General features: G+C 39.8%; 1 protein-coding gene across 1 annotated transcript in view; it reads left to right on the forward strand.

Moving 5' to 3' along the window:
* Positions 1-8,628, forward strand: part of PRKN (parkin RBR E3 ubiquitin protein ligase) — an 816,438-nt gene extending 807,810 nt beyond the window's left edge. The window contains exons 11-12 of the mRNA XM_067294746.1: positions 2,795-2,912; positions 7,344-8,628. Of these exons, the coding sequence (XP_067150847.1) occupies positions 2,795-2,912; positions 7,344-7,453 (228 nt within the window). The 3' untranslated portion in view covers positions 7,454-8,628. The remainder of the gene's footprint in view (positions 1-2,794; positions 2,913-7,343) is intronic.
* The last annotated feature ends 2,552 nt before the right edge of the window (positions 8,629-11,180 follow it).

Raw genomic sequence — 11,180 nt, forward strand, 5'->3', positions numbered from 1 at the left:
CTTGAGGAAAAAATAAAGATAAGATATATGCAAGCTTGCAGTCATTGTACCTGGAGCGCTACGTAAAGCACATGAACGCTTGAGGCTGATTGATCAGTATGGTATGATTTATTTGCTGAATCAGAGGGACTCAGGTCACTCTGTACCATTTCTCTGTATTTGTTTCTGCAGCAAGAAGTTTTTAACTGCATTCAGCAAGAGACTGGGCATAGAAAGGAAGTTTCAGCTCTGATTGCCTGAAAATTATCACGCTGCTGCATCTATTTCATGCTGGAATTCTTGCAATGGAAAACATTAATATGATAATGTACTTTGCTGCTTTCATCAATTTGTTCTTCCTCAGTGACTTAGATATGTGTGGTTTACACTTCTTTATTTTAATTATTTCTAAGCTCTCGCAAGTTTGTATTTGTTTTCAAAACTAAGATCAAATATCTTTATACAAATCAAATTAGCAATTTGGCATGTGAAATTTTGCCTCAGTGTCATTTGCTATTAGTGCACAACAAATACATGAAGCTGTGGAAAAAGTATGTTTCGAAGTACTGAATCATACAGTTTGGATTTGGCCTATTTGGGAAAAACAGGCACTGTGAAGCTCTTCTGGATTGAATACAAAAATTAAAAGTATATCTGATCTTCCTGTGTAGATATTATTCTGAAAATAGTAGTAATGTGCTTTTTCACTGCTACAGTAACTTTTATCTTGAATCATCTTTACTGACATTAAGTGATTAACTCCCATTACAGCCAGGTGAAACGAACATCATCTTCCTCCTGTCACTGGATGAACTGAGGCACAGGTCTAACGCTCCCCATTGTCCTCACCTTGTGTTCAGGCCTCTCCGGGTTAGTGCAGATTGCTCCCTGAAGTCATTCTTCTTTAAAGGTCAAGGTGTTGCAAGATCAATAGTTCTGCAAGATCAGGTTCTTTGCTATTAGCCTGAGTAGCTTTTCTTATTTCCAAGAACTTGCTAATGTACCATTCTGCAGAGGTCATTTTAAACAGTACTGCTGTACATGAGAGGAGACTGCTCAGCATCCTGCAGTGGCCCTAGAATTCTGCTTTGCTGTTTGCACGCTGCTGGGCTTTCTTAAAAGTCAGGCTTGAGACACAAATATAAAATATTGGCACCTCCCTCCAAATTGCTGAATAATTCACCAGCATGCAGAGCCTGAGCTGTACTAACTCCCTATCCAGAAGCAGGGACAGGGCTGAGAAGACTTTGTTCACTTTTGTCACCTCTACATCAAAAATGCTGGAAACTGCAGAATTGGAACTAAGCGAGGACAACAAAAGGAATTAAGAGGTTGAGGAGACTAATTTATGTAGTAAAATAAAAGAATAATAGCATAAACACATTTTAGAGATTTCCTGATTAAAACTGGCTTGATTTTTTTAAGGTGCTTGTCACAATGGCCTTTAGATGAGCTAGAAATGAATTTCACAAGATGTTGCTCTTTGTTATTCCATCTTAACTCTGGTGACTTCAGCCAAGGAATAAAATCTAGGTCTCATGCACTGACAGCACAACAGGTCTCAAGCTTTCTAGTAGCTGAGGAGAAATCAATAGGACAGAAAGTTGTGTTACATGTTGCAAATTTGGGCCAATTTCCTTTTGCTGTCTTGTTACAAATAAATATTTTTTAAAAATCCATGTAAATAAATATAAAAAGTTTATCCATAGAACAATGTACAAGTATTTGGAATGTGTAAACACAAAGAGGCTGCAGGAATTTTTACAGATGATAGGCTTTAGTTTAAGTTCATAATGTTCCCACACACTTGAAAAACCCACAGTACAAACAGATAGAGCAGGACTTCAAGGCTGAGACCTAAATACATTGTATATAGTTGCTATCCACATAGTTTCCAACCCTGGGTGATAGAAATTATTCAAGGCACTGCCATCTCTTTTGTCCTTGTATTAGCATTTTAAGTAGGAAATTGCCAAGTAGGACATTTGTGTAGATTATGTAATTTTGGCCCAGTCATAAATAGGGCAAACCCCAAAGTCCCCTTTAAAACACTCTTCATGATGACTTTTTCTGTCAGTATTGTTCTATCTGGGGAGATAGGTGTTTTCATTATTCACCAGTTTCTTTTTACTTCTCTTCCAGAATTTTTATGTTTCTTTTCTGTGCCTTACAAAGCCTCAGAAGTCTATGCTGGTTTATGTTTGAATGAAATCTGACCTCAGAAACAAAGGAATATGCTTTATTATGAAAAAGTTTCCTTCTAGAGACCCCCACCATTCTGCACTATAAAAGTGTTGCATTGTCGTGGTGTTTCTGCCTTTCTTGCAAGAAGGGATTAAACCCTGAGACTGGTGTCTAAGAGTCACACCCCAGAAGGGTTCGTCTGACTCCTGCTTTGCCTTGCCTTTTGCTTTCTTTACCTGTCTTCGTGCATTTGCAGCACAGCTTGATGCCTGCTGTGTCCTCATACTTTGCCTGCCGCGTGGGGCAGGGAGCAGGGCAGAGGACATAGCCTGAGCTGTGGTGGGCTGCATGAGGGACCCAGCACGGCACACACTCCCTGGCCACCCCACAGCCCCGTGCCTGGAGGGCGAGCCTGTCGCCTAGCCCAACACGTGCGTCGTGCACACCGGCAGAAAATACATTTGTGAGAGCTGCAGAATTCCTGCTTCAAAACACAAAGTCCAGCCTAATGGGCCTCGCAGCCCCTCCTGTCTGTTTCTCCTGGGTAAATAATTATTGTTTTAGGTTAGGCACTGTGTCCCAGCAGAGCCTTTCAGTGCTGTGCCACAGGTTTTTTTCTCTCTTTTTGCAGGGATATGTGGTTGATGAACATGCAGCCGTGCAAGCCCGCTGGGAAGAGGCATCTAGAGAAACTATCAAGAAAACAACCAAGCCATGCCCCAACTGCCATATTCCAGTAGAAAAAAATGGTAAATTTATTAGAGTTACCAGTTATTACTTGTCTTTTAAAATTAATCTTACAATATAAATATATGAATATGCATGTATACAGATGCATATGGTTATGGACCTGTCAAGAGAGGGCGAGCACACAGAGCTAGATTCTTCCCTCTGCCACTATATCTGAATTACTTGGAAATCACTAAATCTAAACTACTTTTAGTTCTAAAGCCACTAATTAAGTCTCACAAAAAACTCAGCTGTTTTATAAACAGGGAAAATAAGGCACAGAGAAGCCCTGAGTGTCAAAATCATTCATATGACTGAATTTTCAGCTAGTTGTCTAAACAACTTCCATTGTCAATGGAAAAAAAATAGACATTTGTAGAGCAAAACTTGCATCACGCTAAAATAGAGCATGTGTCTAAAGCAGGCCAGAAGAACTGCACCTAAAATTAGGGTGTGGGAGAATTAGTCCTGATGTAGATGACTATATGGAATATATCTGAAGTTAGATGAGATGAATCTCACCCCAGAGAAAAGCCTACAGTGAAAGAGCAAGTCAGAGGAAAAACCATGAGTCCTGAGAAATTGGTTGCACTAATCAACACTTAACACATGGGAAGAAAAGTAATCTACTGGCTCTGGGGTCATTAGAACAGAGAACAGCAACAGCAAATGGACTGTACCCTATAGGTACATGTTGTTCCAAGATTTAACTGTAGTAATGTGAACTAACCAAACTATCTTAAAATGACTACCTAAATAAATTATATTATATGAATAGTAAGTATAGAGGATGCTTCTGGGTTCCTTGGCATCAGTGATTCAAATGGGATTTTGAAAAATGCCAGACAAGAACTTCTGCAAACCATAAGAAAGAACACTTCAGGCAGGAAAATTGTGGAGATACTATTAAATAGAACAAAATCCTGAAATCTGGTGTTTGAAGAAAGAAAAGAAGGCAGTTGGCAGATGGAAAGTGGGAGACTTCTTCAAGTACAAGAAGCAGAACTTATGAAAGCATGAATTCAAGAGTGGGAAGGTGAGATAAGATTTGGCAAAGTGTAGAGAGCAAGGTGGGCAGCAAGAAAGAAGAGAGGGGTAGGTGAGAAAGAAATTATTTACAGACTTGTAAAACAGATTGGTAAACCAGAAGTTTGAACTGGATTAGAAATAGACAGTAATTGCAACTGTTCATATGTAAGGTCTGTGCACAGCTAAATAGAAAAGCTTCTGGTCAGGCTGGAAACAGTGCAGGGACCTTTTCTTTTTCTTACACTGTGCCACAGAATCTCTATTGTTAATTTATAGGCAGCTGTCACATGGACATCCCTAGCTGACACCAAGATGATTAAGGGACTGGAGCATTTCTCATATGAGGAAATGCTGAGAGAGCTGGGACTGTTCAGCCTGGAGAAGAGAAGGCTCAGGGCAATTTTATCAATGTTTATAAATATCTGATGGCAGGGAGAAGAGACAAAGCCAGAGTCTTCTCAGGGAAAGGACAAGAAGCAATGGGCATGAAACACAGAAAAATCCATTTAAACATGAGAAAAAACTTTTTTACTGTGAGGGTGGTTGAACACTGGACCAGGTTGCCCAGAGAGGTTGTGGAGTCTCCATCCCTGGAGATATTCAAAACCTGACTGGACACGGTCCTGGGCAGTCTGCTCTAGGTGACCCTGCCTGAGCAGGGGGGCTGGATTAGACGATCTCCAGAGGTGCCTTCCAGCCTCAGCAGTTCTGTGATTCTGTGAATCGAGGCATGAAGCTTAAAGTCTGCTGTGCTTGCTTTTTTTTATAATGGTTACTGCACATTCCGACTTCCAGGTTGACTTTTGTAAATTGCCTGCAGCCTACTGTTCTTCATGTAACAATAGCCATATATTTATGATAGCAAATTCCACTGAGTCAAAAGATAAAAAGATAGTTAACATGTGTTTTAACAAAACATCTTTGTTTATTACATTCTATCAAAACATGCATCCATTTAAAAAATTGACATTAAAAAAGAAATGACATCTCAGCAGCATTTATTTTATTTGTATTCCTCAGCAAGTTTTACCTGTGCTGGAACTCTGTTTGGCATAAAGAGCTTTCTCAGAATCCACTACACTACATGAAAAATAACTGTTCAAACCACCACTTACAAATTAAATTTGTTCCCTACTGACTAGTGAAAACTACTGAGTGGTTATGAACAAAAATGATAGATGTCCTTGAGAAGTCAAACTATCAAACCTTCTAGGAAATGCAACATTGTCTGCAAACACAGAAAATGAGGCGTTCTTCAGTGAGCCTGGCTGCTGTGAAGACATCAGTTCCTTTGTCAGTCCAGAACTGATCAGGACAGATATACAAGTGCTCTGGAAAAATGATGCTTACAGAAGGCGTGCTGGAGGGAATCATCAAGCAAAACAGTTCAATCTAATCTAAAGTCAGATTGTGTTCAGAAATCTCCTTTTTCTATACCTCAGTTATTCAACTAGAACGACCCGTAACACATACTTTTAGGATATCTCCCCCCAGACCTGAAAACACAGGGAGGGAAAAGAGCAGAAGGGCAGCAGAGACCTCATACTGTCAGTTTAATTTATTGCACCAGGACAGCACGCAAGACCAGTTCCAAAAAATGGTTTTGGTGCCTATGGCAGGAGGTAGGTGTGATTGAACAGTCTGCCCAGTATGATGAGCTGCAGTTGCCTGCCACCAGCCCTGGCAATGCCTAACCACCCTGAGTGTCTGTGTAGCTCTAAAGCTCCTCAGGCTCCTGCCTGTGCCTCGGGGTAACTAACGGTGCACTTCATTCCTGCCCAAGTACGGTTGGTGTCCAGAGGCTGATTATCATACACTGCAATCTGCCAACAGTCCTCATTTGGGAGAAGTTCACTGAGTATACACGAGAGCATAATTGTGCCTTCCCTTCCCACATGTGACTGTGGACACTGTCTTTTACAAGGAACAGTGGTGGCGCCAATAACTTTTCTATAATAGCCTATATTACTATAGGCAATATAGTGTATTGCTATATGCCAGTAACTTTTCTGTAATAGCCTAAGTGAAAGAGTGAAACGCTCCAGCTCAATTCGCACAGCCTGAGTGGGGTTGAACACACATCCCCATCTCTCAGAGGATGGTTGTACTCACCAAGCTGTAGGCCATGTTGCTTGAGGGACTCTCTGCCCTGCCTGCTGATCTCAGTTGCTGTGTAGCAGGGAGTAACATGAATCGTGGCTTGTCAGGGTAGAGCACGCATTTGACCGAAGATAGCTGTTAGGCTTTGGCTCCTGCTCCATGATTGAGATGCATTTTATCCAGTGGTGGCTTAACATGAACATTAAGAGAGGACTGGATCTGAACTTTAAGTGAAGTGTAACATGGAGGCTGGTCTTTAGTACACTTAGGTTTAAACAAGACAAAGTGTTCAGCAAATTGCACCACTTTTACCCAAAGGCATAATTCGGCCATCCCAGCTAGCTCCCTCCCTCTGTCAGATGAAGCAGATAGGCCTATTTTGACAGATCACTTCCTGTGACACACTTCTTGTGTCTCCTGTTCTTTTTACCTTCTGAGGATCATTCTGGAGTAGCATCATAGGAAAAATTGTATAATGGTAACATGTCATACAGTAGAGAATACACAAGCCTTGTACATCCTATCACCATCTGGAGAACCTATTTACAGTTCTCACAGAAGAAGAGTTATCAGCATTTCTTCATACTGCATGGCTTTATTTTAGTTTGAATTATACAAAAGCTTTCTTTGTGTGGTAAGCAACATAATTCCCATTTGAAGTACATCTCTGTAATGACCTTTGACAATGTTAATGTTTTATATATTACAAAATAAACTTTTGATGAGGGCTGTGAGCAGTGAGATTAAAGCTGCTCTCGCAGTATGGGAAAGTAAGAAACAACACATAGGAAATGATGTGATCAAAAGGCTGCTTTAGATATAAAGAAGATCAAGTAAACTGAAATTACTAGTATCATTTTGATGTAATCAGCAGTCAGCCATTAAAATCTGTGTATCTTGATTAATTCTCTTTGCATATCTCTCAGCTTTTCAATCCAAATTCAAAAAAAGAATTGAATTTTGAGCAACTTCTGGCTCACAACTAGATGAGGGTAAACTATCCTTGAGCAGCTGTCTCCATGATTGCTTTCCCCTGTCCCTAGCACAGTCTTTTCAAAGGTCAGACAGAAGTGCAGTTCCTACTCCTGCAGTCCCTCAAGTGCGACCAGCAGGTTACATCCAAACAAAAGAGGTAGTAACAGGTTTTATAAAGTCCAGGAAAAGTATTCTTCAGCCTTGTTATTCTCATTTATTAAATATTCTCCTTGGCTAATAAATGAACGCCTAAGAAGTTAATTTAAAAACAGTCAATAGTTGATTGACATCTCTTTGAAGTATTTTCCAAGTACCAAAGCCATTTTTTTTTTCCTATCATCTTGCAGGTGGCTGCATGCACATGAGGTGTCCTCGCCCTCAGTGCAGGTTCGAGTGGTGCTGGAACTGCGGCCTGGAGTGGAACAGAACCTGCATGGGAGATCACTGGTTCGACTAACGGCTCCGTGGCACTGAGGCCAGCCGGCGTCGTAGCTGCTGGAGTTTGCGCTCATTGGGGTCAAATTCTGAACTCCTTTCTTAAACAAAGCACCCAGTGGTTTCAGGGACAAGGAGTTCAGAAGTTGGCCCCAGTTTGTTTGGTTTTGCTTTCTTGCATATGAAGTCATACCAAAATCACATTGAAGTCATGCCAAGGGTTTTAAATCCACTAAGTGAAAAGAGTAATTGTTTTTATCACCAGACTTGCTCATCATGGTACAAAGAGGGTTAAATTTCACCTTCCTGTACTTGTGTGTTCTCTCAGTACAGACAACAGTGTTACCATGAGGAAATTTGGCTGATATTTACAGTCAGGAATACATAACACTTACAAGATAGAGAAGCCTGCATATGTGTGTGTGTGTGTGTGTGTGTGTGTGTGTGTCAAGGTGGGGGGCGGGTAAGGAAAGGAGATTCTCTGCATTAACAACTCTTTCTATGACCACTCTCTTTCTCAGTCAACAATTTTTGACTTTGAGATAGTATTTCTTAACAATTTTTTTGCAGAGGGAAGACTGTGGTTCTTCAAAGTTTTCTCAGGGTTCCTTCCCAACAGGCTTTCTGTAGGGGTCTTGCTTTTAAACCAAATTGTCATAGAAACATCCAGTTTAATGCCATATTTTTGCTTATGCATTTGTAACATGACATGAAATCTGCTTACATATTCATTGCAGACCATATTACTATTGCAAGATTAGTTAAGGATGCAGTTTCAGCTTTAACTGTGAATGTTCTTGCTTCAGTAGCTGGGTCTGATTAAGTGTTACGCAAGCTAGACTCACAGGGTTTCATTTTTCTTGTGCTTACAGCAAAACTTTGGACATGGCAAGAGGAGGGAGGAGGAGACTTCTTGGGGTTATTTTCTCCATCATCATTCTCAGAAATTGAATTAGAATATGGATATATTCCTGAAAATATATTCACAGCTCAGACAATGTGGGGCAGGGGGCTTCTTTAATTTTACAAAGTTAACACAGTAAGACAAAACTTAATATCATCTCTTTGCCTGAACAATCTTACTGTTTCATGGGCTTTACATTGTTGTCTTACTCCAGAATGAAATAGGTACTGTCCACATCAATGTGACATGTAACGATTTGTACAACTTGGTTTTGGAGCAAAAAGATACAATAAATAAAGTAGTCAAAATTTTATGCTTTATTTCTGTCTCTTTTCATTTGAATACAACGCAAGCGAGTACAAAGATGTTGGGCACACTGGCTGACGTATTTCCTTGACTGCCTCAGACTCCCAGCTGAGAATCCGACCATTTGATTAAAACATTATTCAGGGTCGTGGACTGCTTGCATCCAGTCTGAATTAATGTTTTGTATGTCATGACTGTAGACTTCTGAAAATATTAGTGTGTATTAGTCAGCATAGAGATGAGAAGCTTGACGGACAAAGAAATCCCAGGCTTACTACAAAAAATGCTCACCTGTCAAAAGCAGCAGAGTATTCATCTGTCTTGGCTGGAAGTCACATAAAAAATCTGAGGAAACAGCAAGATGAAGGGATGAGGTACCAAAACAAGAGATTGAACTAATAAAATGAAATGCAGATAATCTAAGAAAATGCAGTGGGAGAGAGAGAGAGAAAGTGGCAAAGACAAGACCATGGCCCTTTCTTAAAGGCCATTTTCCTTTTGGCACCAGTGAACTAAAATATATGCAGAAGTAGCTACATTAAAATGTAGGGGTGCAGTAAAAAAATGCAGTGTATCTCATTTAAGTACATTATTTTAATGGGGATATTTTCCTGTGAGCTCTGATTATTTCATGATTTGATTTCCTGCACCTGGGTCTATTTTATAATTTACATGGCTTGTTGCCAACAGGCTAGAGAAAATCACAATGCATAATTTTGCTTTTACACTCTGTGACATGGAAGCTCATCACAATATTTCATAACCACAAACATTTGGAACAAATGAAATCTGAATCTCCCTCCCATTTTTGTTTAGCATCTTTCTTACAGAGGGAGAAAAATGTAATGGATGTAAGGCATGTTTCACTGAGTTAGGGCTAGTCTTCACAAGTTAATGTTTCAATTACCACGTAGAAACATGTAATTTATACCCCTGGATCAAGGTCCATTGAAGTCAAAAGGCTACAGATCATCTCCTGTATTTCTCTCTGGCCTGGGCCGGGCATGGCAGGGCATGAGTCATAAAACTAGAACAAACACATCTCTTTCTTGGGAAGAACTTGTCAGAGGTTGGGTTTATGAACATTCATCTAAGACATGAGCAATGGCAGGAAAGGAGAATAAAGAAAGGAGTTCCAGGACTGAGTCAAGATTATTCACGTTTAGGGACTGACTTTATCACACAAGGTTGCTGCACACAGTGCAGTTTCACATCCTGTGATCACACACCACAAATAAATAATATTTGGATCCTGCAAATTTTAACAGAATATGTCCTGATCTCCTCTGTATTAATACATATGAATCTGTATACACACACACACACACACACACACACACACACACACACACACAATTTGAGATGGTGTAGGTCGATTCCTATTTACAGTAAAATTGCTTCTCATTGTTTCCACAATTTTAAAGTAATGAAAAATTAGGATTAATTCTCTGCTGACACCATTAGAATACTAGAATTGCACAGCGTAAATTGGACTGAAAATTTCCTCCATTGATTTTTTTCTGCATGGAAAATAACTTCATAAAGAAAATCTAAAACAAAATTAGACAAAAATCTCATTGAAATGAGATCTTTGTAATTTGAAAAAAAAAATAGAGCAAACCAAGTCTTCAGTGTCTATGCAGACCGCTGCTTTTATTTCAGCTCTGTACTTTCAGAGTAGACTTTGTGTCACTCAACTTTAGCCATCTCCCCTTAGCCCTCAGTTGGTTCAGTAGCCTCAGAAGCGCACACAGAGACCTGCTTCATATTTATAGGGAGGCCTGGTTAGTTTTAAGTACAAGTCAGTCATGCCCAGAGGCACGATTGTAACGTGTCTGCCAAAGATGGGGTGCAGTTCCCGATAATACAAGCAGGATCGCAGAGCTCCCCCAGACCTCTGGCTCTGTCATCAGTGTGGAGATAAGGGGTCTTCAGTTTTTAAAACCTGGGCCCCGGCATTGTTTGCTAGCTTTCAGGAAGCCAGCCTTTGCAGCGCTGCCTGTGTTTCCACACTCGTGTCTCTGGAAATACTCCTGGCAGCCACGGGGGTAATTAAAGGAAACAGGACTCAAGCACAAAACAAGAGGCAAAACAACCTGATGGCATAAACAGATGCAGAGGTTTCTAGCACTCGTGGGTTATGCTTATTAGCAATATACATTCTAAAAAATATATAAATAAAATGCTTTTTTTCCCCTGGAAATATTAACATTTAACTATGTATTCTGTATTTTCAAACAAGATGATTTATCACAATGATATAAAGCAAAAAAAGTATGTACCTTTTTAACATATAGGCTTGCTTTTGTTAATTGAATTCTTTTTACCTCAAGTCTTCTTCATCTTTCAGATTAAAACAATTAGAGACTTGTTCTTGGTACTGCAATCTGGGCTCCATTTAGTGTGTGTTAAACGGATTAAGTACAGGATGTATGCTGAAATATTCAATAATAATTATCTCTATAATAATTCAGCTCTATAGCAACAAAGAAAATCTCTAATATTTAATTCCAGCTGGCAGTGAAATCTGAATACTGAG

The sequence above is a fragment of the Apteryx mantelli genome, chromosome 3 (genome assembly GCF_036417845.1).
Source record: "Apteryx mantelli isolate bAptMan1 chromosome 3, bAptMan1.hap1, whole genome shotgun sequence".
NCBI lineage: Eukaryota > Metazoa > Chordata > Aves > Apterygiformes > Apterygidae > Apteryx > Apteryx mantelli.